The sequence below is a fragment of the Schistocerca cancellata genome, chromosome 8 (genome assembly GCF_023864275.1).
Source record: "Schistocerca cancellata isolate TAMUIC-IGC-003103 chromosome 8, iqSchCanc2.1, whole genome shotgun sequence".
Taxonomy (NCBI): domain Eukaryota; kingdom Metazoa; phylum Arthropoda; class Insecta; order Orthoptera; family Acrididae; genus Schistocerca; species Schistocerca cancellata.
The window spans coordinates 176,232,103-176,259,059 of record NC_064633.1 but is presented as its reverse complement, the minus strand read 5'-3'; the positions used below and the strand labels follow the sequence as shown (position 1 = coordinate 176,259,059).

The 26,957-nt window shown below is 41.8% G+C and overlaps 1 protein-coding gene across 1 annotated transcript in view; it reads left to right on the top strand.

The window, feature by feature from the left end:
* Window positions 1-26,957, top strand: part of LOC126095452 (probable glutamate receptor) — a 182,720-nt gene that overhangs the window by 101,619 nt on the left and 54,144 nt on the right. The window contains exon 6 of the mRNA XM_049910245.1: window positions 1,372-1,613. Within this exon, the coding sequence (XP_049766202.1) occupies window positions 1,372-1,613 (242 nt within the window). The remainder of the gene's footprint in view (window positions 1-1,371; window positions 1,614-26,957) is intronic.

Below are 26,957 nucleotides of genomic sequence, written 5' to 3'. Positions count from 1 at the left end.
CAAGTTTATGGGATATATAGCAATTTCAGGAGAGTTCATGTAGAGCTGAGTTCGGGGTCTTAACATTCATATTGATGTTACTAAAACTGAATCCCTTACGCTTCAGAAGAGTATATGCTGTACTGGTTGTATGTTGGCAAATTTAAAGTTGCATAAAAATGACCAGAGAAATGCTGGATATTATCTCGGGAGGTAGTTTTTCTATGTACCCTAGCTCCCCCTTTCCCTGTTGATACATTTTGTCAAAGACCAAACGCTATGGCAGCTATGAAGTACTGGCCACATGAAGTGAGACCAGTAGGGAAAGTGAGATGGAAAACGGTAGAGGCGTATGCTTTATTATGGTACATTTGGATAGCACGTCTGCCTGAGGTTGAGATTCTATTAAACCCCCATCATACGACGACACTGTACAATCTTTGTAGGTTTCCCACACCAGAAGCCTAAAACCGCTTCCGTACAAAGCTGCCTAATGTTATTTTAGTAGTAATGTATAGTGAAAAAGACTGAGACAGCTGAAGCAATCTTTAAGACTAGCTTTGGGTAGAACGACGGTCCAGTTCCCCATTCACTTATGCAGACTGCCATTTTCCGTTGGTTTCCTATATCCCTCATAGCTAATGTCTATGTGGACAAAGACATTCGATTTTCTTTGGTATCCATACCCAATATAAGCTTATGCTCCATCTGTTATAACTCCGTCTTCGACTGGATCTCCTACCTTCTTTTTGCACGCTGATGAGATGTGAGAGGAAGCTTCGCAGGTTACTCACTTGTACCATCCTAGTTTTGAATAAATAGTTCTTCATGGCATTAATATTGTTTCTGGGTACATCATTCATCATAGTCCATGGTGTGGCTGTTGGTGTGATGCAGCAGTCCTACATTCAAGCCCGAAACCTGGGAAGAAATATTGACCTTCTACACTTTCTCCGTACTTTGAGCTCTACAATGAAACAACTCTTCCGATAGACTGTCAAAACTCCTGTAGACTCACAGTAGGATTGTAATGAAAATCAGATGATTGCTCGCTGATAATATCATGGCATGGCTAGACTGTTTCAAGCCCACAGCGGTACACGAAGAAGCAGATCATCGGCAAATCAAAGACGACTGTAAAGGACTCATTGTGTTCTCGTTCAATGCTGCCCCCTCTCTTCCTCCTCTACATGGTACTTTGTTACTACAATTATTGATTTCAGTCAGCACTCCGATCCAAGTGAAGTGAATCCAAAGAAAAGATTTCAAAGAAATATCGATTCAAAAGAATCGATACTTCTTCATTATCCGTTACTGGATAACAATATTTAAAGTCTGTCAGAAGAGGCTATTGCAGGTACACTTACTGTAATAAACGAGTTTCTCTAATAGGGATGCTTGTTGACGCTGCAGGAGGCGACGTGGGTGGCGGTGCGCGGCGGAGGGTGGTGGTGGCGGTGCTGGCGACGCATTTGTGCGGCAGCTGCCTGCTGGCCGCCTACTCTGGCCGGCTTACGGCGCTGCAGGCGGTGCGGCGGGTCAGCCCACCCTTCAGGGGTCTGCAGGGGCTGCTGGACAGCCCGCAGTACACGCTGGGACTCATCCGCGGATCACGCCTAGACGCGCTTTTCTCGGTAGGCCCTAATGAACGGAAAATGTACGCAAGTACAAATACATCTATGTGGTTTTGATCACAAATAGTCATGAGTCACCTGGAGCAATTTCAAACAATCATATGCCATCCAAACGATCAATTTTCTTCATACTTACACCTTTTCAAATCCAGTGCCAGGACATCACTTTCTTATAGCAGTAATACATAATTAAAAAAAAATTAAAATCTCAAAAAATTCCTTTGAAAAGTAGAATATTTCCGATAGCTGTGGGGTACAAAAATTTTTAAATTAACTGGTTAGTGAGTGCAGCCTAAGAGGCTTGCAAAAATAGGGTCGTTGGTTCTAAACTCTTCAGAGGCAACTATTCTGTTTTTAGTTCTGTGCTTCTTATCAGATGGAAATGTCGAATAAAAAAGGCTGCATTTATTTTTAATGAAAATAACATCTTTTTATTTTTAATTACTCATTGTATGATAATGAATTAAAATTTGATACAGATGTCTGAAATATCTTATTGTTAAGTTAGAAAGAGTGTGCGGTAACATTTCTCCTCTATGCTGTGCTGGCCTGTGCTGCTTGCCTGCTTTCTTGTTTGGTGCTCATAGATTAGTATGACGCAGTATTCTTATCTCCCCTACTGAATGCTGTCGTTGAATGTGCGTGATAATATTTCGTGTAAGTACGATGCTAATTTTTAATTGTTGATAAAACTCTAGTGCACACAACTGATAACAAGACACACACACAAAACCAACGCGCTCAGTAACGGGGCGATAATAGCTATTATTTTTTCAGGTACACGCCCATATTCCTGCTGGGTTATCAAGAGAGGGAAATGCTAGTTGATTTGGCATTTTTTACTGAGGTAACAAGGAGTTTCTTATTCTTATAATTATGAATTAGAGCTTAGGGAGACGAGGGTAACTGTCTGAAAATGCGAAATCTGTTTTTTCTTAGGTGACTGAAATATTATCACAAATTTAGATGCATTGATTGAACATAACCTGGAATCACTGATTCGTAATGTTGTCGATGCTGAAATAGATAGTTGGTCTCGTATTATCAATCTATTAGTGGTCACCCTACAGGGAGACCGAAAGGAATTCATTACCATCCACCAGATAACAACCCTTCCAATCGTCACCAAGCTGAGGTCCACCGCGAAGCACTACGTGAAATGCCGATACTACGTAAATTAATGCAAAAGCCCGACCGCACAGAGGTGGGAAGCTGTCCACAGAGATGCCTGAGCACATAATTTTCAAGTACACTCGTGAGACGAGTCAGGGAAAGTGTACAAACTATGATGTACTGCGTTGCACGTTGTATCACCTTCCAGACGAAGCGTCTCCACCCTGTGTCCTCTACTCAGCACGTCTTGGCTAGCGTCTCGCCGCCACGCTGCCTACCGGCCACCCCGGCCGTTGTTCGGTGGCACATCATATACAATTAGTTTTAGTTGCTCTTACAATGAACATGATACCGTACGACAATGCTCAGCCTTTGCCTCTGGTTCGGTTCTTACTGCTGTCCCATGTCGAATGTTTGTATCGCTCTCCTGTTCGATTTTAGGAAACAAACCAAGAACGCGTTTGGCGACACAGTCTCAGGTGGGCCGTTTGAATCTGCACGCACAATGGCCTGATTGGCTAACTTCGGTGCTAACTCATTCCGAAACGTCACAGCTTGTCGAATTTTTTTCTTAACAGTTGTTTCTCAGCACAATCTACCCTCGAATGCCCTTACAAGCATTTCAGACCGTTTCTGAGCACCTTGCATGCATCAGTCACACTGTTCACTCTCTACAAATAAAAATTATTTCAGTTTCTACTCATCTTTCATAGTTATGCATGAAATTTCAATTCGTTAGAAATACTGTTTCTTTAAGAGATTGGTAATTGAAAATATTACGATTTTTATTAGTTTTTTTGGTTCATAATTTCTCAGGTAACATTTTCGTTTGTTATTAAGTAAGAAATTTTACACAGAAGTAAATAAAAAAAAGTTGCCACTCTTAAGTTTCATACCAGTAACTGTGTAACTACAAAACTCATACATTACACACTGACCTACTGGCGTCGATATTAGTCAATTAATTTTTTCTTAACAACGCTTCCAAAAAGAATTGTAATATGCAAAAGTAATTTTTTCGAGATTTTTTGGGACTCTTGTAGTGCTGCTTTAAGAAACTGATGTCTCGGCACCGAATTTCAAATCGGAGAAAAACGAAGAGGATCAGTCTCTAAGTTTCCCTTGTTAATACCACGTGTCAATTAACGTGGGAGGTGAGGGGGAGGAAGACAGCTGTGGTACTTCGTTTTTAGGTTGGGTGTGAGATAATGGTGGCACATAACCATTGCTTTGCTGTGTATGGAGAAACTCAAACCAGATTTGGTATATGTGTAACTTATTACTTTAAAAATTACGCTCTCATGTTAAGACAGCCCTATCACCCTTACACGCGAGTTGGAAGTGTGAGGGGGGTGATTAAAAAAACGACGAAACTAATTATATTAATGTCTAATCAATACTTAATTTTGCTGGGCTGCTGATGACAGTAATGAATGGGTTGAAGCGGTTTTTTCAAGCGTTTTTTATTTCGAAGACTCAGTTATATTTAATTTAACAGACCATCAGTGTTTACGCCTTGAAACATCAAGAACTTTATTACAACAGCATTTTTACAGTAATATTCTACAAGTGTTACTGTCTTTCCCATCACTGATATAGTACTGCACTGGATTTTTAGGAAAGTTAGAATATGCGACACTGAATTTCTCCGCATTCACACATGGGATTAAGATTTTCTATACCTCAATTAGGTATATTCTCTTTGCATATGTTTAATTCAGTTCTCATTTAATTGCAGTCTCTACATTTTTCGCACATGCTCTTCGTAAGAAACTGACAAATTCACAAAGTAGATATTTTTTCGTGTGACCATGGTGTTTCAAGTTTTCAGAGGGAATCTTCAATGTGAAGCGCTTTCAGTGACGATGCGTAGGTACGTTAGTAACTGTGTTTTCCTTAGTGATAGTGGACTCAATGTGTTTTATGAGCTCCCAGCCAGATTCTTTATTCTGCAGCTCGAATGCAGTCTCTGGTGTGTTTGAAGGATCGAGAGTCAGCTGGCCGGCCGGTGTGGCCGAGAGGTTCTAAGCACTTCGGTTTGGAACCGCGCGACCGCTGCGGTCGCAGGTTCGAATCCTGTCTAGGGCATGGATGTATGATGTCCTTAGGTTAGTTAGGTTTAAGTAGTTCTAAGTTCTAGGCAACTGATGACCTCAGATTTTAGGTCCCATAATGCTCAGAGCCATTTGAAATATTTGAATTTGAGAGTCAGCTAATTGTTTTCGTTGTTGTTCTGCTACTATCTCTAGTTCGGTGTAGACCTTCAAATTTGTCGAAAAGTGCCTCCAGAGCAAAACCATCACGGCACAGAAGAAATTTCTCTTCTGAGGATGAGTTTGTTCGTTAAATAATATTGGAGGGAGCATGCTTGCTTGAGGTAAAGTTTTCACTGATCCCTTCCATGTTTGTGCCAGTCCTGGAAGCTGTAAGCGTGTCATTTCTACCGAAGATAAAGTTCTTTAGTACGTCGACGTTCGTTGGTGACTGTTGGGTTGACAACGCCACGTTTATAGTTTGAGTGCGCAGGCGTTTGGCATTAGAGTGAGAGTCGAATGAGCCAGTGGAAAAATCGTGATTGGAGGTAGGAACATCTGGAGTAGAACAGAGTTTTGGTGAATATTAATAGATAAGAGCTGAAACTGATATGTCGGAAAGGATATTACTGACGAATTCAGAGGATAAGATAGTAGTTATTACCCACCAAAGAACTTGCATCTGGGCTTAAGTGGCCCATGTGTTGAAGGTTAAGCTAGCATGTTGATGATGAGAAATACTAACAGTTATACACGAGGTTTCATTGGATAGTTAATAATTTCCATTGGAAAATTTTCGAGGATGACACTAACCAGACGAATAGTACTTTAAGGCAATGACGAGTGTGAGTGCGAATGGAAGCTTATTAGGGTTGAAATTTATGTCTAATAAACAGTGCCTGTTATTACAAGTGTTCCCTATTAAATACTGAATAAAAACGAGATACATCCTATTATTGATTAACATGAAGAAGGGTTGAAATTTATGTCTAATAAACAATTCCTGTTATTACAAGTGTTCCCTATTATATACTGAATACAAATGTGATACATCCTATTATTGATTAACATGAAGAATATAGAAAACTCTCATAATAGATCGAAACATGGACATAACCACAGCTCTTAATCCTTCCTCGTACATCTACGTCTGAGTTTTCCCGTCCCCCCGCACTTCTTAACTAAATGCTTTAATATTGCTTTTAATCGCATTTTCTACCTCTTTAATAAATCAAAGTACTCTGAGGAGGGGGGGCGGGGGAGGACTGAGATGTTGCAAAGTCAACACACTATGCTCTATTACCTGGTGAGACGGATATTGTTTTAGTAGGAGTACCATTCCTTGTTAATCTGAAAAATATGGTGAGTGGGATTCAATGTTACGCTGTGCCATGTGCAGCTGTTGCTTATCCCAGATATATTGCATAAGGTCAAGCATTTTTCCTGCGGGCGATTTACCTCTCCTGAAATTGGCTTCTTTAACCCTTTGACTGCTGAAGGCACGCCACCTGCTTGGCGCACTGAGGCGCCGCGGACTGCTGCGTAATCCGTCTACTTGCGCCGCGTGCCTGTCTCTCAGTGCCGCCACCGGTACCGGATCGACCCGCGCTGCTCAACCCGCCCTCTGCTGAATATTTCTCGGCTGAATACGACTCGCGCAGATCCAGCGTGAATTTTTGTCGGCTTTAAGCTGTAATATCTCGGGCAATAGTTTTTGTAAAGAAATACAATTTTTCCCATCTTGTTCAGCTTTATGCGTTCTCTTAAAAATATGAATTAAAAGGATTTTACGAGCCCAATTGAGCCAGAAAATAGTAGGTAAATCGGCCAAAAAAATAGGCGCTCAAAAAAATTTCGAAGTTTGACTTCTTGCATCTCCTGAACTAATGCTACGACGAACGTGAAAATTGGCATGTAGTAACCTAACAACACACGGTTCTTAAATATAAAGTTTCATTTCCACAGTACTGAATGAATTAAGCAGAAAATTGAACATTTTGTAAAAACGAGTGATGAAAACGAAATTTAGAGCGCAATAGATCGACTGCACAACGATAAGGAATACAAATTTTTATTCCCCTACTATTTTCCAGTAATCTACAAATTAGTCGAAAAGATGTTGATTTTTATGAAAAGGTGAATTCAGGGTGAATTCGATGCTTCTTTTCCAAATACCGTTTTCTATTAATGCTTCAACGCCAGTCTCAACAAATTTTAAGCCCCACACCCTCCCCAGAACAATGAGTTCAATTTTCAATATTGGCTAATAACAGAGGCAAAGTAGCAAGAAAAATCGCACTGAGAAAAGAGTTTTGACTTTGGCATGTTGTTTCTCGTCGATCAAAGGCGTTTACATCTGGTACGGAATACATGTTTTGTACAAGTAGACCGAGTGTGATCCACATTTGTACTACTAAGGATGAAAGAATATAAATGTCCATCTTTTGTGTTAATAATTTAAATGTATCGTACGCAGATTAATGTATGGGTTTTGTTGTACTGGCGCAATGTACTCGGCGTAATCACATTTGCCACAGTAAAGGTATTGAGCCATCTCAGACACCAAGTCCGTTCATTTGCCAGTAAACTGCTACATATGAAGTAGCCAGGCTTCATTTAAATAATTTTACACCTGTTGCATCTATTTCCCATGCTTCTATTCGATCCGGGTCTTGGACCAGCTCTGGCGAAGTTAAAAATAAATTTATATATTTTTTTACGTTTTTGCCATTTTTTAGTAATTCATTCAGAAGCGTCAATAAATTTTCACAGAATTAGTTCCAAATGATTTGAAATGCTTCTTTGTATGATAGGTCCCAAAGCAGGGTGTAACACATAATGGATCGTTGCAAGTTTGGCATTGGTATCTAGTTTCATGCAAACCAGGCATCTGCGCATTAGCGTAATTTTCGGTCAATGTACACTCACGATAACAGCCGGAAAATGTCTTTCTGTGAATCGCAGAGGATTCTCGTCATCGTAGCGCCTTCTCCTACCAGCTTTTCTCCGTTCTGCAGCATATTTTTCTGCTTACGAGGGAAATGTGAACCTCTGAGAGTACCATTTTTTACCCTGTCACCGAGCGGTGGAGAGCATGAGAATTTAGAATGCACACATCCAAAATGTGAAAAAAATATTTCTACCATTTTACAGTCTTACGCACTGATCCCACAACGGTCAACTGCACCCATATTCGAATTAAAATATACAATTCATTGCGGTTTCTTTATTTTTTCGACAGTATTTCTGTCAGTCTTCTCTGTTTCAACCATTTGCGTTGTGTGACTTACGGTCAACATGTACACCTCTCTCTTATCGCACCACCTGATAGCAAGGGCCTTGTCAGTGGACATAAACTCAGTTTCTCCTCGTTTTAATTTCTTCTGCAGTTTTGGCACGTTGCGCCTGCTCTACATCTACATCTACGTGATTACTCTGCTATTCACAATAAATTGCCTGCCAGAGGGTTCAATGAGCCACCTTCATGCTGTCTCTCTACCGTTCTACTCTCGAACGGCATGCGGGAAAAACGAGCACTTAAATTTTTCCGTGCGAGCCCTGGTATCTCTTATTTTATCGTGATGATCATTTTTTCCTATGTAGGTGGGTGCCAACAGAATGTTTTCGCAATCGGAGGAGAAAACTGGTGATTGAAATTTCATAAGAAGATCCCGTCGCAACGAAAAAAGCCTTTGTTTTAATGATTGCCACTCCAATTCGCGTTGAAACGTCCCCTTAGAAAACTTAATAAATTACTATGCAGATAAACCTCTTACATTATTTGATTTTCAAACAGTTGAGCAGAACTGAACGTACTCACACATTTCGCTCTTTACCATTCTGATCAACACGAAACTGAGACACAATATTTTTAGCGCAACGCAATCTGACTTTCAATAATTCCTACAAAAATGGCCCTGCTCTACTCACAATATTATCTATGTGATCATTCCAATTTATTTGTAATTGTAATCCTTAAGTATTTAGTTGAATTTACGGCCCTCAGATTTGTGTGGCTTATCGCATAACTTTCATGAATCACTTACCTCACAAAAATCTTCGTTACTCGAACTACTGCAATACAGCGAGCGCCAATACTGCCAGCTAAATAAAAGATTCTAACTACTGAAAGCAGAACTACTGATTGCCATACTTAGCAAATGAAAGATTTTGGTAGAGAATAAACAATGTATTTACCTTAAAAGTGTTCAAAAGTCATAATATATATTTCCGTTCATGACATCCAGTCTTACAAATTTAGTGTGTCTCTGATGGACACACGTCCAGATCATCCGCTCTCAAAACTCCGCCATTTCTCTCCCCACATCCACCACTGCGGGCGGCTCACCTCCAACTGCGCAACGCTACGCGCTGTTAACAGCCAACTGCCCAACACTACAATGGCGAATATTACTACAACAATGCAAACCAACCACAGCCTTCACACAGCACAGTCAGTGATTTTCATATAGAGCGCTACATGGCGTTACCAACATAAAAACCTTAACAGCCTACTTACAAAGTATCATGTCTGTGTCACTATCTCCCCTATTTCGCGATAATACAAAACGAGCTGCCCTTCTTTGTACTTTTTCGATGTCATCCGTCAGTCCCACCTGATGCGGATCCCACACCGCACAGCAGTACTCCAGAATAGGGCGGACAAGCGTAGTGTAAGCAGTCTCTTTAGCAGACATGTTGCACCTTCTAAGTGTTCTGCCAATGAATCGCAGTCTTTGGTCTGCTCTACTCACGATATTATCTATGTGATCATTCCAATTTATTTGTAATTGTAATCCTTAAGTATTTAGTTGAATTTACGGCCCTCAGATTTGTGTGGCTTATCGCATAATAGAAATTTAGCTGATTTCTTTCTCACGAACAGTGGCACATGCAGCTGTGCCATGGTTTTGAAGCCTGGAACAGGTCTGGGTTGGAGTACCAATTGTCGACATATAGAATATGACCCTGTTCCAAAAATGGCCCCATAAGAGTTGCCACTACGTCGCCACATTTTCCCAAATTGTTAAACCCAATTTCTGTTGTTACGCCTATGTATAAAACAAAATCTAAAATACACTCCTGGAAATTGAAATAAGAACACCGTGAATTCATTGTCCCAGGAAGGCGAAACTTTATTGACACATTCCTGGGGTCAGATACATCACATGATCACACTGACAGAACCACAGGCACATAGTCACAGGCAACAGAGCATGCACAATGTCGGCACTAGTACAGTGTATATCCACATTTCGCAGCAATGCAGGCTGCTATTCTCCCATGGAGACGATCGTAGAGATGCTGGATGTAGTCCTGTGGAACGGCTTGCCATGCCATTTCCACCTGGCGCCTCAGTTGGACCAGCGTTCGTGCTGGACGTGCAGACCGCGTGAGACGACGCTTCATCCAGTCCCAAACATGCTCAATGGGGGACAGATCCGGAGATCTTGCTGGCCAGGGTAGTTGACTTACACCTTCTAGAGCACGTTGGGTGGCACGGGATACATGCGGACGTGCATTGTCCTGTTGCAACAGCAAGTTCCCTTGCCGTTCTAGGAATGGTAGAACGATGGGTTCGATGACGGTTTGGATGTACCGTGCACTATTCAGTGTCCCCTCGACGATCACCAGTGGTGTACGGCCAGTGTAGGAGATCGCTCCCCACACCATGATGCCAGGTGTTGGCCCTGTGTGCCTCGGTCGTATGCAGTCCTGATTGTGGCGCTCACCTGCACGGCGCCAAACACGCATACGACCATCATTGGCACCAAGGCAGAAGCGACTCTCATCCCTGAAGACGACACGTCTCCATTCGTCCCTCCATTCACGCCTGTCGCGACACAACTGGAGGCGGGCTGCACGATGTTGGGGCGTGAGCGGAAGACGGCCTAACGGTGTGCGGGACCGTAGCCCAGCTTCATGGAGACGGTTGCGAATGGTCCTCGCCGATACCCCAGGAGCAACAGTGTCCCTAATTTGCTGGGACGTGGCGGTGCGGTCCCCTACGGCACTGCGTTGGATCCTACGGTCTTGGCGTGCATCCGTGCGTCGCTGCGGTCCGGTCCCAGGTCGACGGGCACGTGCACCTTCCGCCGACCACTGGCGACAACATCGATGTACTGTGGAGACCTCACGCCCCACGTGTTGAGCAATTCGGCGGTACGTCCACCTGGCCTCCCGCATGCCCACTATACGCCCTCGCTCAAAGTCCGTCAACTGCACATACGGTTCACGTCCACGCTGTCGCGGCATGCTACCAGTGTTAAAGACTGCGATGGAGCTCCGTATGCCACGGCAAACTGGCTGACACTGACGGCGGTGGTGCACAAATGCTGCGCAGCTAGCGCCATTCGACGGCCAACACCGCGGTTCCTGGTGTGTCCGATGTGCCGTGCGTGTGATCATTGCTTGTACAGCCCTCTCGCAGTGTCTGGAGCAAGTATGGTGGGTCTGACACACCGGTGTCAATGTGTTCTTTTTTCCATTTCCAGGAGTGTATACCCACTCTGACAGTCACACAGTACAAATGTCTTTATTCCGAATCTACTTCGCTTGGTTGGAATAAATTGCTTAAAAGATAATCGTCCTTTGAACAGCAAGAGACTTTCATGTATACAAAGCTTGTGTTGTGGGCGAAATGAATTACGAAAGGCCTTCGAACTTTGTCAACAATCGTCCTAATTTTAAATAGACTGTCGCCTCCAGTACTCGCAGAGTTATCACTGAAGAGTAACATTTTCAGAAGTAGAGATAACCGGTCTAGGGACATAATTTCGCAGAAAACTGGTGTGTTCAAAAGTGTGTTTCTGGACCAAAAATCACTTAATTTTAACTTATTAACTTGTGCCATTAGAAGGCAAACACCAACAAAACAATACATTTCCTCAAATCCATTGTCTTTACACTTTGACAGTCGAGAATTCACAGAACCTGTAGTATTTTCTTTGCTGTAAACGTAAAAACGATTTGCTTCGTCTGCAATAAATTGCAACAGGTCTTGAGACATGAAAGAATGCTTGGGTCACTATCTAATTGAAATTTCTGTCCTGAACACGAGTCATCGAAGTAATGGGTTAACGGCTGGAAATCGGTTTCTTTTCAGTCAAATATGTCACTTAAGCGCGATCTTTTCTGAACTGTTTCACCGTCACTTTCTGATTCATTTGATTCAGAGGAACTGCTGAATGTAATTCTTGCTCTCCCCTCTGATGTAAGGGGCTGAGGACTACAGCTTCGAGATTCTGTTGAAGACTCATCACTGTTAGTATTTTGTGGGTGGCATTGAGATATAATTCTAGAGATACTTAACGTCCTTTTCTGGTTTTAATAAACTGATAAAAGTAAAGTCGCCAGACGTGGTCGGATAGGGTAACCCAAGAGGAAGGTTTATAATAACTACCTTCTGAAATGCCGGCCTGAGTGGCAGAGCGGTTCTAGGCGCTACAGTCTGGAACTGCGCGACCGCTACGGTCGCAGGTTCGAATCCTGCCTCGGGCATGGATGTGTGTGATGTCCTTAGGTTAGTTAGGTTTAAGTAGTTCTAAGTTCTAGGGGACTGATGACCTCAGAAGTTAAGTCCCATAGTGCTCAGAGCCATTTGAACCATTTGAACCTTCTGAAATTTAAATATTTCGAGAGACTATGTGATGGGAAATGAGGGAGGTGTACAAGTTAACGTGACTTGTTGATAACGTGCAGTAGTCTATAATATTGGAGCCTGTTGAATCGGCCGTACACATGATCGTCTTACTTAACTGTATCGTACTGACAGTTTCATAGACATTTGCGGTGATTTTGTAAGATGTTGCACTACTTTGCCAGTGGCATACAGACCTCTACCTGTTAATACTCATTTAGTTCAAACTTCAGCGCCTTGTTAGCACTACTTTCGCGTGGGAATGTAATCGACGAATTGGTGACCGAATTGCTAATTCATTTCGCTATGCCCGTTGTACTTCCAGGTGTAATTACACCAAAGGGTAACCTCAATTTCCTCATTATTGGTACACTATCCTCTATTTGTAGCTGCTGTTCGCCATCTGTTGTTTAAGAAATGCACTACACTATCCTATACTACGCTTCTGAAACTCCAGTAGCACGTGAAGCACGATTAGCGGCAGCTGCTAATCCTGTACGGAACTGCTGAGACCTCCTTCCTATAAACTTGATCAGGCAGTGGGGGCTCCACTAACGGTACTTCGGAACTCGAAGGCACTCAGATTGCGTAATGGGCGGTTTAGGCAACCAGGAGCAGTTTACCTGGCTTGCTGCCAAGGATAAATTTGAAACACTGTACCAACAGATGTGTTATTTGTAAAAAGTTTTATTACTCCGTTAACCTAATATATACAGCAAAATAATGAGAGAAAGAAGAGAAAATGCTAGCAAACGCGAAATTTTACTTTTCAACGAGTTATTCAGATACTGTTTTATGAGGGTGACAGAACAAAACTAATTACTGCTATTGGGAAAGAATATTATCACAGTACGGCGATACGGCTCTCGACTTTCTTTCATTTTAACGCACGACATAATTCCTTTACGAAGCCCTATAAACATAACTACCTTGCAAATCGAGATACCTTTTAACTAACATTTATTTTGAGGCTTGTGCCAATGTAACAAAAACTAAAATTAATTGATATGTAATTGTAATCCAGGAAGAAGCAAACCATTGCCTGTTTGCAGTTCACTGATTAATTTCCTCAGCGTCTAGCTGTGTGTCAGTTGAAACAAATTACAATTCCACATTCCCTGAAAGTATGAAGTGAAATCTGCAATGAAAATTCCCGTCAGCAGTGCGGTTGTTCCACAAATTGTCTCAGATCTGTCAAATTTTATTTGCAATTTTCAAAAAAATAGCCCAGCTCCTAATGAATGAAGAACTGTTTCCAATAATTATTAACTTAAAAAAAATGTTCAAATGTGTGTGAAATCTTATGTGACTTAACTGCTGTCATCAGTCCCTACGCTTACACACTACTTAACCTAAATTATCCTACGGACAAACACGCACACCCATGCCCGAGGGAGGACTATAACCTCCGCCGGGAGCAGCCGCACAGTCCACGACTGCAGCGCCAGAGACCGCTCGGCTAATCCCGCGCGGCTCTAGAACTTCATAAGCTTTTATAGCACACAGATACCTGTTAATCATATAACTTATTTTCATGTGGAATATGTTTCCACAATTATGACTTCGTTGAATACGTATTGATAGTTACAGTGCGTTACATTTTCCGCCTGATATACACGTGACATCGGGTTCAGTGCAATGAAACGTTTAAAGGCTGTTATTACTCCTATAAGCATCACATGAATTAACGTGTAATGTCGTAGGAAATACTTGCTATACATTAAAATTCCAGTAACATTTAGTCACTATTTGATAAGGCATCGATCTGACGGAGAGACTGCCATTCATCTCTAAATGTAGTGATGTGGAGAGTAGCGCACTTCACGAAAAGCTATAACGCAAGAGCTTTTGAGTTACAGCTTGAGTCAAGATATGCCTTACCCGACGGTAAAAATCCGTTAATACTTTAACAGGCAGACACTCTAGTAAGACATATAATGTTATTTTTGTGATGTTCTGTCCAAAGACGGTTTTGATGCAGCTCCCACGCCAGTCTATCCTCTGCAAGCGCCTTCTACTCTGAATAACCATTCAAAAGTACATTCATTTGAATCTGATTATTACGTTCATGCCTAGGTCACCCTTTGCAATTTTTACGCCCAGCACTTAACGTCATTATCAAACCGAATGCTCCTTGGTGGCTCATGATATGTTCTTTCAACAGATCCGTTCTTTTAGCCAAGTTTTGCCATAAATTTCGCTTCTCCTCAGTTCAATTGCTTAACGTAAGTATATTCTATGTCTCCAGTGTTATCCAAGGATTGCCGGCCGGAGTGGCCGAGCGGTTCTAGGCGCTACAGTCTGGAACCGCGCGACCGCTACTGTCGAAGGATCGAATCCTGTCTCGGGCATGGATGTGTGTGCTGTGCTTAGGTTAGTTAGGTTTAAGTAGTTCTAAGTTCTAGGGGACTGATGACCTCAGAAGTTAATTCCCATAGTGCTCAGAGCCATTTGAACCATTTATCCAAGGATTTCTACTGGGATTTGTCTTATTATCTGTGTGATCCTCTGCTGACTTCCCTGTTTCGTCTCTAAAACCTTCCCAGTTGTCTTATGTTGTATTCCTTACCCCTGTTTCAGTCAATCGTGCCTAATGTCACCTCTGAAACTCCCAAAAACCTCTGATTCGATTACTTTAAGCAGGCCCTATCTCTTTAATTCCCTGCCTTTTTGCAATTTCTTGATTTATTCTGCTATCTATGACATATAAATTATGGCCAGACACCACATTTTAGCCCTTAAAATGTCTGAGAGTTTAAATTTATGTCGTAGCATCATATTACCATTGTGAAAGCTTACAGTGTCGCCAGATATCTCTTCCATTTATATGTCCTTCTTTCGTGATTCACAAGCCACGTGTTAGCAATGACTAAATTGTAGTCAGCGCTTAATTCTGGCAAGTAGCTTCCTCTTTCATTCCTTTTCACCTGTTCAATTTCTCCTACCATTTTTCCATCTCTTCGTTTTCCGCTATCGAATTCCAGTCAGCGATGGTAACTAAGTTTTCGTCTCCATTATCTACCTGAGTGATGTCCTTTATTTCATCATACATTCTTCCAATCTCTTCAGCATCTACAGAGATAATTGCAAAGAAGTTTATACTAATGTGTTGGGTGTTGGTTTCGTGTCTATCTTGGCTACTATAATTCTATGTTGTTCATAGCATCACACCCGCATTCAGATTTTCTTATTCATCATTACGCCTACTCCTGCATTACCCTATCTAATTATTGTTGATAACCCTGTACATACCTCAGCAAAAGCCCAACTCTTCCTGCCATCGCAATTCACTAATTCGCACTTTACCTATCTTTAAGCTATCCATTTCCCTTTTTCAGTTCTCTAAGTTACCTATTAAGGGATCTAACATTCCAAACTCCGAATAGCAGTATTCCAGTTTTGTTTCTCCTGACCAGGACATCCTGTTTTGTAGTCCGCTCCTAGAGATGGCAGTGGAGGATTATTGTACCTCCATAATATTTTGCCAAGAAAATGTCATAATCATTAAGCCATACACTAGAGCAGCATGACCACAATCAACTGTAAACGAATTTGCGATGGTGACGAAACTTTGAAGTCACTCATTTCATGACGTCACGATATTCCTGGTATCCGTCTAAGGGAATATACACATCACAATTTTCCGAAAAAGCCTTATGAAACACAATTATTACGTCACATATGCGACACGGAGCATTGTAACAGAAACACACTTTAATTGATATCATCGCTAACTCTGTTATAGGCCTAGATACTTACCACTTTGCTTAGTAACAAATTTCCAAGATAGACATCCAATAAACACTTTTCAGACTCATTATCTACAAAAGATTCGTGCAGCTAGACGTGTGGGGACTTAGTGTTATCATGGTCCATTGGTAAATGGAACGCTCAATAATATTCATATATGACGCAATAAAAAGTAAACTTATTCATGCACTTTTCTGCAAATTGCAGAGTTAAAATATAATTGCAAAGAAGTGTAATATCCCATTAAACATGAGGAGAATACAACAATTTCGGTAGTATTTTAAATCATTTACTCGAATCAGGCTGAAAATCTATGATAGCCACTGATAATGAAAGCAACAAATGAACGGACTCTAATGAAGTGGGTCTACAGTTAAATAGACGGCATTTAGGAATAAAGAATAAAGGCATAACGACTAAAGGAATAAAGTATGAGTAATACCAGAGATCAATAATTTACCTTGCAGCGAGTATGAATAGTGGAGCTCCATAGACACTAACTGCTTACAGGCTTTCACTTCGGCAAAAATTTTCCACTCCGTTCAGCGGCGGACAAGATATTTCTCGAACTGCGGAGAGCCTCCATAAAGTCCGTTGGCGGATGCTAATGGAAAAAGTTGTTGGGCAAAGAATGTTTGAAAAAGCTATCGGCTGGACTGCAAATTCCTCATTAATGTGAGTGGAGGGAAGTGGCTAACGGGAATTTTCGTGCCTCAGAGCTTCGCTCCTACTGGCTTAGCCCAGAATATCAGTGTAGTGAAGTGTAACGCAGTGCTGCATTGGAAACGTCAGTATCGATGAATATTAATATACTGAATGTAGGGTAGAGTTCAGTGAACCGCAGGAGAGCTAATTGAGTACTCCACGACTTGATAGATGAACGTAAGAAATATTTTAGGCGTTTAGATAATGACATCAACGATCGAGACTTATCAGCTCTTACTGAAAGGCAAAAACAACTTTACAACTAATTGATGGCAGCCTTTTTCTTCCGATGTTTATTAAAATACAGGTTAAACATATATTTTGGTGAGTGAGGCTGATAATTAAGTATAATGTCTGTACAACGAGTTAGCAAACACTGCACGGCAAGATGCTGTTGTTCAACATTAAAAGAGACGTAAAGGATATTTTAGAGCTGAATTATCGTGGCTAATATTTACACACACACAAAAAAAAAACGGAACTGAAAGTAGTGGCACAAAACAATTCTCTAAACGTAATGAACATTTTAGCAAATTCACACAATTTGTTTCTTGATTGTGCTTGTACGGCTCTGAGCACTATGGGACTTAACTTCTGAGGTCATCAGTCCCCTAGAACTTAATACTACTTAAACCTAACTAACCTAAGGACATGACACACATCTATGCCCGAGGCAGGATTCGAACCTGCGTCCGTAGCGGTCGCGCGGTCCCAGACTAAAGCGCCTAGCACCGCTCTGCCACCACGGCCAGCCTGTGCTTGTACGATTTATATGCACTGTTAGTGCTGTAAAGTATTTCTCGAAATGTTGACGTCTGTGTCTCTGAGAGAACAGAGTAGCTGTGTAAAGCGATGAAAAACTCAAATACCTGCATCTGAAAATCAGACATAAGATAGCTTTGTCTCTCGTTTAGCGAAACTGTAAACGGAAACGCTATGGTGATCACTGGTGATGATTTGCAGTAAAACTGTGGTAGAGAAACGTATTGTGACTCCAAACAATCTGCTACTCAAGATATTATTCTCATCAACTTAATCGTCGTATACAAAGCCATAATAGAATAAAAACTCTTCCTCATATCCAGTTAAAAAACACTTTCAAATGTGTCTGAATTCGTAAGGGACCAAACTGCGGGGCCATCGGTCCCTAGTCCTACACTCTACTTAAACTAACTTATGCTCAGAACAACACACACACCCATGCTCGAGGGAGGACTCGAACCCCCGGCGGGAGGGGCCGCGCAATCCGTGACATGACGCCTCAAACCACGCGACAACTCCGCGCGGCCCAGTTCAAAGTCTGATTCTCGATATATTCATTGTAAAATACTCCTTTCTTCCTGTGTGACTCTGATGCAGAAGAAATAGCATGTGGCGAATCGTGCTGACACTCGATACTCCACGTCTGGTTGTTAGATGAATTCCATGTGATCGCTCTAAACAGAAGAACTATATTAAGAATTGGATACGCAAGAGTTTTGTGTGAAACCTTCGTAGATGAGGTTTACGTTTCCAGAATTTTTTCGATGAAAGACAGTTTCGCGTTTTCTTTCCTCAGAAATTGATTTGCTTGAGCAGTATATTTCGTATTGTGTGATATGAACATCGTAAGTTTTGACTGTTGTGTACGGCTTTGGAGATATGTCAGAAATGTGTAACTGAAACAGTATCATATCAGTTTAACTATTTATGATCAATATGAAACAGTCACATGTTTTGAGGATCAGTTGGAATCCGCTGCCAAATTTCTACTAGTGGGTCTGTATTACACAGTTTTTTCCATTGATATAAACTTTATGTGTATGAATATACTAGTGCAGCCCACTACTTGTCTCACACAGCTATTGATTTAAGGAGAATAAATTTATTCCTAACGGGCACGATGTCACTTCGGCATATAGTGACGAACCAGCAGAAGAAAGTAAATAGTTTTTCTAATGTGAAAAGAAATACTCAACCCAGTTGCTTATAGAGCGAAAGCAGTAGTGTTCAGTATTCCATCATTGTTTCCTTCACAGTTAAATGATGTTACGCTGTGATACTGAAGCCTTTCCAAAAGTCAAAATCACACCACACCAGTCTTAATGGCGTCGCTATACTCAGCCTTGCGTACATCAGACCTACTGAATTCCGCAGGAGACAGACTCCCTACCTAGAACACTTTACTTCTCTCACAAAATTTCTTCAGTAAAAAAAAAAAAAAAATAAATAAATAAAAATCACGCACATGTTTTACAGGAGTTTGTGGTTAGCGAGATAAAAAATGTGTTTATTTTTTTCTGAAGTTTCCTGGCGTGATTGGTTAATGGTACATTTTTGCGGGTCCGAGCAGTTTTATAACTTCTTTTTTTCCAAGAAATGATTCCGCAACTGAGCTGGTCACTTTCGTAAGATTCTGGAAGCGAGGGTCATGTGTGTTCACTTCATGTAGTGATTCGATTCCAAATTCTGTATTACCTGTTGTTCTATACAGTTTGACACGTGAAAAAATGGGAAAACCGTAACTCGCGCAACAATTTCGTTTGGCACAGTGACCTGCTGCAAGTCTTTCAATTGGACGATACATCAGTGACCTGCATGTTCCTAGCCATCCTAGTTATCCAGCCGGTTGAAAGGGGACTACAGTTTATCGAGGAATCCGAACCACGTGTCGTTTCTGGCGAATCTTCGCATCACTGATAGGGGAATGGCATGTTAAAGACAGACTGAAGAATCTGTGGTCGGATGAGGGTTCGATACCACGACCGTTCGGTTTCCAGGTATATCCTTTACCGCTAGATCACCAGGTTCGACTGATGCTTGTTAAACATTTGTGTAGCTGCCGACTCTGCATTCTGGATGAACGTCCAACGCCCATTTACTGAGGGAGAAGACCCTATATCTGTTATGAACACGATAGAGTGCTCAACGCCACTGCGTTAAACTGACCTATCTTGAACAAGACACTCATCCTCAGTTTTATCTACAAGTCCACATAACTTTGATAGAAAGAACAGAAGCTCAGAAGTTGATGTTTTGGGTACACAGAGTTGTTTGAGATAGACAAAACTCTCCGAATGTGGAGGGACAGGCAAGGACACTGGACGCGTCTTTTTCGCAGGTTTTTCCCTTAAGCGGTTTAGGAATACCGCGGGAAACTTAGTCACGAACACAGCACCACATCACCCAGTTAGGTAGCAATTCACAAAGCTAATACGGAGGTGACCATTATTCAAATATGGTCACAGCAAATTTCTTATTCTATACTTGTCCAACTGAGATACATCTCCGGTTTGTTACAATGTAAAAAGTAACTAACAGAATTCAAAACTAGGTTTCTAAAGAGCGCTCAACACCGTAACATACAGGGAGAGTAACATAAAACCGAAACCATAATAAAGCCCCTACCGGAAAGACCACTACACAAGTAGCGCAACTAGTTGATGTACAGGGCTCGGAAAAAACTATGGAAGCGCGAAAAACGCAACACATTACCATGAAATACACGGTTGAGGAAACCAGCTGGCATTCAGAACATTTTCCAGACGTCGCGGAATGACGATGGAAGTAGATAGCGATCACGCACCCTTCTCTCCAAAGTAGACAACAAATGGTGAATAATATCTTGACCTGGTGACTGGTGTGACCAAGGGAGATGCGATAATTCGTTCTCGTGCTCACAGGACCAGTTCTGGACGATGCGACTTGTGCGAACAGAGGCTCTGCCGTCTTGGAACAGAGAACCACCATTGGGGAGCGAACGTTGCACAATGTGATGGATCTAATCTGGATTTGTGCCACTGATTAGTTGTTTTAGAATATCACCACGTCCTGAAATTAGCTACTTTTAGAGCTCCCTTCCTGTTTCACTGCTGACATGATTAGTGCGGCAATCATTTCTGCTATTCTGCTTTTACAGCTGCTGTCCTCTTATTTTTCGTCACTGAACACAAGCATCCGTTAGCGTTGCCTTAGCGGATCATTTTTTTCCTCTTTCCCTTCGATACGGTGCCTCTTGATACACTAAACACTTCGACTCCCTTGGTTACAGAAGCACAGACGATATAAGCACCAACAATTTGCCCACGTTAGAATTCACGTAACTCAAAAAAAAAAAAAAAAAAAATGGTTCGAATGGCTCTGAGCAGTATGGGACTTAACATCTATGGTCATCAGTCCCCTAGAACTTAGAACTACTTATACCTAACTAACCTAAGGGCATCACACAACACCCAGTCATCACGAGGCAGAGAAAATTCCTGACCCCACCGGGAATCGAACCCAGGCGTGGAAAGCGAGAACGCTACCTCACGACCACGAGCTGCGGACATAGCACACGTAGCTCAGACACAGTGCACTCACAACTACGCAGAAAACTGTTATGACCACGATTGGCACTTGAAACGTATTGAGTATATTGAATAGATGTTGTTCGTGGTCGGATACAACAGCGTAACTCGGAAGCCAGGCTAGAATCTGCATTTATGTTCAAGCATTCTTTTGTCTAATCACCGTATGTATTACTACTCATAGTTGCCGCCGTTCGACAGACGTTTACTTGCCTGTGCGATAGACATTTCAATGCAGTAAAGGTTTGTGAGTGCAGTTGTGCTTGCGTAAAATGCCTTATTCGGTTCAGGAGGGGATAGCTATAGTTGAACCTATATTGGTTCTGAGTCACTTGAAGAAGCACATAGTGTTCGTGAAAAATATGTGAATGCCAGTATCCGAGAGCAGCGTAGGCGTTTTCGTTGAAAACGACGTTGAGCCGTTTCATTTTCAAATTTAAAAAGAAACAGGCCACCTTTCGTTGGAATTCCACAGGGCACAGCAGATACTGAAAGAATTACTGCCAGCCCAAAACATCGGTACGCAACAATCAATATTAAATAAACATCTTCTGGTAAAGTTCTTCACGATTTAAAATTGAAATCGTACGGTGTTATAACTGTGCAACAATTGGAGGAGGTAGCCAAACCGTAACGAATTGACTGTTGCAACTGGTTCTCGAAAACATCGTTAGTGGCCAGACAGACCCTACGTCGTATTTCATGTTAGAGGAGCCACGGTTTGTGCGGTCGTGTTACTTCACAGAATACCAGCTAATGAACGGGGAGGAAACGTCACGAGGTATTAAAGTCTCCAATTCGCGATTGGAATGCTGGAGTTCGGTAATCATGTAGTGTTACGAATATTTTTTGACCGCACTGTCAGTACACAAGTTCAACTCACAGTTTTCTAAGAATTCCACGCGCAACGTCTTCCGGCGTTCAGCAGATTAATTTTTAAATATAAAACACAATAGGCCACCTTTAGTTTGGATTCCACAGAGCACTGTCGATAATGAAAGAAGAATTACTGCCGGCACAACAGGGCAATGTGTCACATACCAAACGTTCCACTGAATCGCATTCACGTAGCCATCGCAAATGAGCGAGTTGTCTGCAGTGGGCGGTGGCCTCCATGTTCCCCAGAGTTGTCTACTTGCGACTTTTTTCTTTGGGACTACGTAAAGGACAGAGTTTATGCATCTAATTCCCACTATATTGAAGTGTAGGTGAACGTTCAGCGAGAAATCAGTGCAAATGACCACAATGTCTTGCGTCAGAGGAATCTGAATATGAGGAATCGAGCACAAAAGCCAATCGACGCCAAAGGTGGTCATTTTGAACATCTTTTGTAACCATAATGTCAATAAATGCAACGTTTCAATTGCGTGTCTTTCATAAAATTATATTCCAATGTAATCTACCGATTCTACGGCTGTTATGAGTTTGGTTTTTTGTTGTTCACCCTATACTTCAGCTATAGGTCGTTTAGAAGAGACAGGAATTCTTGTCCATATGCTTTAGGCCTTTTCTGCGCTCCTGGGAAGATTGTGAGTGCCAGGTGTATCAGCAGAACCTGTGAGTACGAAGAATATCGATGCTGTGAAAAATATTTTGTAATGCAGGTTGTCAGAACCGTCTAGAGGACGAGACCCATATTCAATCTGTGTCCTTGGTCACACTCTTACACAGTTGTCTTCCGTAAATCACATACGTGGGATTCGTGTGAATGTAGACCAAGATGCACCTGATATGGACTGTCTCTCGGCATAATTATGAGGCTCATAATTACTTTCAAACTACTGAGTGAGTGAGAGAGAGAGAGAGAGAGAGAGAGAGAGAGAGAGAGCATTAAAACTAGATCTTAAGTAATTATGTGCCAATGTTTAAAATGATGAATGTATGCGAAGCGAAACCTAGGCTGCACTGTCGTGTTTCATGACCTTGGACTAAGGTGGCAGTAAAAAACTGATTTTGGTGTCTGTCATACGGAGGTACGTACTGTTTTGACAGCGCTGAAATAGATGCGACTTTCTTCTGCTACAAACGTCATAAGGTAGTCTTATTCCCTTAGAATACTGAATAGCATGGGGCCAGCCAAATCCAGGACCCGTTCCTCCATCTGCAGAATATGGGACCGGAGGTGATAACTGCTGACTACTAGGTACCGTGAATATTTGGAGCACCAAATTATCAGTAGCAGCAGCCACAATAAGGCTCCACCTTGTCTACTGTGCCTTCATTCTACTAACAGCAACGCCACTGTTGATATTAGGTCAAATATCATTGGAGCAATGAGTGCAAGTGAAGGATAACGAGATGCTGTGTTACCAGCAACATGGCCAGCATGTTCCCATCAGCAAGAAGGGTCAAATGATTTGTTTTTTTATCCAAATTCTCATTGAGCATGTTACTCAGATATACAGACTCCTTATGAGGCTAGAAGACTTGTCACACGTTACTATGGTTACAATGCATAAACATTGGCAGGTTATGCACTGGTAAAATGCGTTTCCAATTTGAAAATATTGGGAGGTCTGGGTCTCAGTGTGATTCTAAGAACCAACCGTATTTAACTGCAATCCTATAATCCTATAATACAATCCTATAATACAATCCTATAATACAATCCTATAATACAACTCGAACTATCAGTTTAATAAGTCACAGCTGCAAAATACTAACGCGAATTTTTTACAGACGAATGGAAAAACTGATAGAAGCCGACCTCGGGGAAGATCAGTTTGGATTCCGTAGAAATGTTGGAACACGTGAGGCAATACTGACCCTATGACTTATCTTAGAAGAAAGATTAAGGAAAGGCAAACCTACGTTTCTAGCATTTGTAGACTTAGAGAAAGCTTTTGACAAGTTGATTGGAATACTCTCTTTCAAATTCTGAAGGTGGCAGGGGTAAAATACAGGGAACGAAAGGCTATTTACAATTTGTACAGAAAGCAGATGGCAGTTATAAGAGTCGAGGGGTATGAAAGGGAAGCAGTGGTTGGGAAGGGAGTGAGACAGGGTTGTAGCCTATCCCCGATGTTATTCAATCTGTATATTGAGCAAGCAATAAAGAAAACAAAAGAAAAGTTCGGAGTAGGAATTACAATGCATGGAGAAGAAATAAAAACTTAGAGGTTCGCCGATGACATTGTAATTCTGTCAGAGACAACAAAGGACTTGGAAGAGCAGTTGAACGGAATTGACAGTGTCTTGAAAAGAGGGTATAAGATGAACATCAACAAAAGCAAAACTAGGATAATGGAATGTAGTCTAATTAAGTCGGGTGATGCTGAGGGAATTAGATTAGGAAATGAGACACTTAAAGTAGGAGTTTTGATATTTGGGGAGCAAAATAACTGATGATGGTCGAAGTAGAGAGGATATAAAATGTAGACTGGCAATGGCCAGGAAAGCGTTTCTGAAGAAGAGTATGGAGTGTAGCCATGTATGGAAGTGAAACGTGAACGATAAATAGTTTAGACATGGAGAGAATAGAAGCTTTCGAAATGTGGTGCTACAGAAGAATGCTGAAGATTAGATGGGTAGATCACATAACTAATGAGGAGGTATTGAATAGAATTGGGGAGAAGAGGAGCTTGTGGCACAACTTGACTAGAAGAAGGGATCGGTTGGTAGGACATGATCTGAGACATCGAGGGATCACCAATTTAGTATTGGAGGGCAGCGTGGAGGGTAAATATCGTAGAGGGAGACCAAGAGATGAATACACTAAGCAGATTCAGAAGGATGTAGGCTGCAGTAGGTACTGGGAGATGAAGAAGCTTACACAGGATAGAGTAGCATGGAGAACTGCATCAAACCAGTCTCAGGACTGAAGACCACAACAACAACAACAACAACAACAACATAATACAACTCCCAGATAACTAACTTGCACGCTTCTTTTATAAATAATATTTACCGTATTAGTGTTATTACTATTATCATAAAATAATTCATATATATATATATATATATTTGCTGTCGCTCTACAAATAAAGCTTGTAGTCTGAATGACCATTTTTTAATCTAAATAAAAAGAAACTTCGTGTTTTGTTTAGCACACCGTTGCATAGTGCGTATCATGCAATTCCATTCTGAGATTATGTCTTCCAAACATTATTAACGAGTGCTGAATGTTTACAGCTGGTGTCCTACCATCCACATTCATATTTTCAATTATTTTCCTAAATCTCTCCAGGCAAGTTACGGGATGACCCTTTTAAAGGGCAAGGCCGATTTCCTTCCGCATCCTTCCTTACTCCGAGCTTGAGGTACGTCTGTAGTGACCTAGTTTTCGACGGGCCGTTAAACGCTAATCTTCTCCTCTCTTCCTCTGCAGCTGGGTGCTCATATTGCTTCCACTGATATATATGTCTCTTAATGGCTTTTTTTAAGTGCACTGACCCAGGAGCCGTTGGTGTCAGCCACGACACAGATTTCGTCAAACGTGATCCAATAACTGGTTTGAACAATATGGTTAGCTTAGGCGGATTTTTCGGAGTAAAGTAAGGGATAAAACTTCATGCTCCTTCCTGCGCCGTTCTAGATGCGCACTGTTCGTTCGACGTGATACTGGCCACACTCGCAAAGTATTTTCTAGACCACGGCAGTTGCTGAGAGTAGTTAAAGATGGCAGTCGGTCTCAGGACAACTGGAGTCTACAAGATACTTTGGAAAGGTGGCCATTCTTATGTCGGACGAACAGTGCGCACTGTACAACACCACAGGGAGGTGCGTGAGAGTCTTTACCACCTACGCAACGTTCTGTGTCGTGACTTAACACTAACAGCTTCTCGTACTTCGTAATTGGCGAAAATATCGAAATAAAATTCAGCGATAACACCCTTGATAGCGAGGGTGGCCTGCAGTTCAGCGCGGTGTGGATCCTGCAATAGCGATGTTGAAGTGGGTGCGTCGAAAGCCGAGTCAACCTATGCCCATATATGGTGATGCCGCGAGCATCAATGACATTACGGCCGGTCGTTGGTGTGTACTCGTATAAGGTTGTATTAGCAGCCCACCGGCAGTCGTACCAATTGATAATGGCCAAGCAGTGCTTGGTCAAAACTTCCTGGCATTTTAAACACTTAAGGGAGATGGAAGCATGAGACCATTTCATTCAATGTTATCACCTCGAGGCTGCGTTCTTTCGTTCCTCAATAGCGGTTCTGAAAATTTACTCAGCAGGCTATAGCGAGAACAGCGTCCCCTTCCTTACGATATTTTGATTTAACTACTCTAAAACACTCTTGTTTCCTGCCGATGGACTTCGTCGATGCATCGCGACGTTTCGATGACTGCCGCTCAGATCAGCTATTCGCCAGAAGATGATGAGAATGACATTTATCGAAATGTCGCTCCATAGCACTGAACACACTCGACTGGAAAACCCGAGAATAACTCGCCCAGGAAGACAGTTACACAATGCTCTCATTTAAATTCCCAGAGCATTTTTGTTACAGTTTGGTATGGACTATATCGACCTGTTTGTTCCACCAGCGCGTCTCTGAATTCGTTCGACGCCTGCAATCATGTGTACTTGGTATACGCTCCAAACGCCGGAGCAGTTCTCTAGAACCGCTTAAAACTGGTCGAATAGCGTCTTCCATCGTTTCCGTTAGCTATACAACGAACTTTCATAGAAACGTCCCAACAAATCTAAGTCCTACAGTCATGTAATTTATTACTGATATTACGATTTTCGTAGGCCTTTGCTTCTTATTGTTACCCTGAACAGTACGCTTCACAACTGCTATTACAGGCTTCTAGGGGTTGTAGAGGGGTCTTT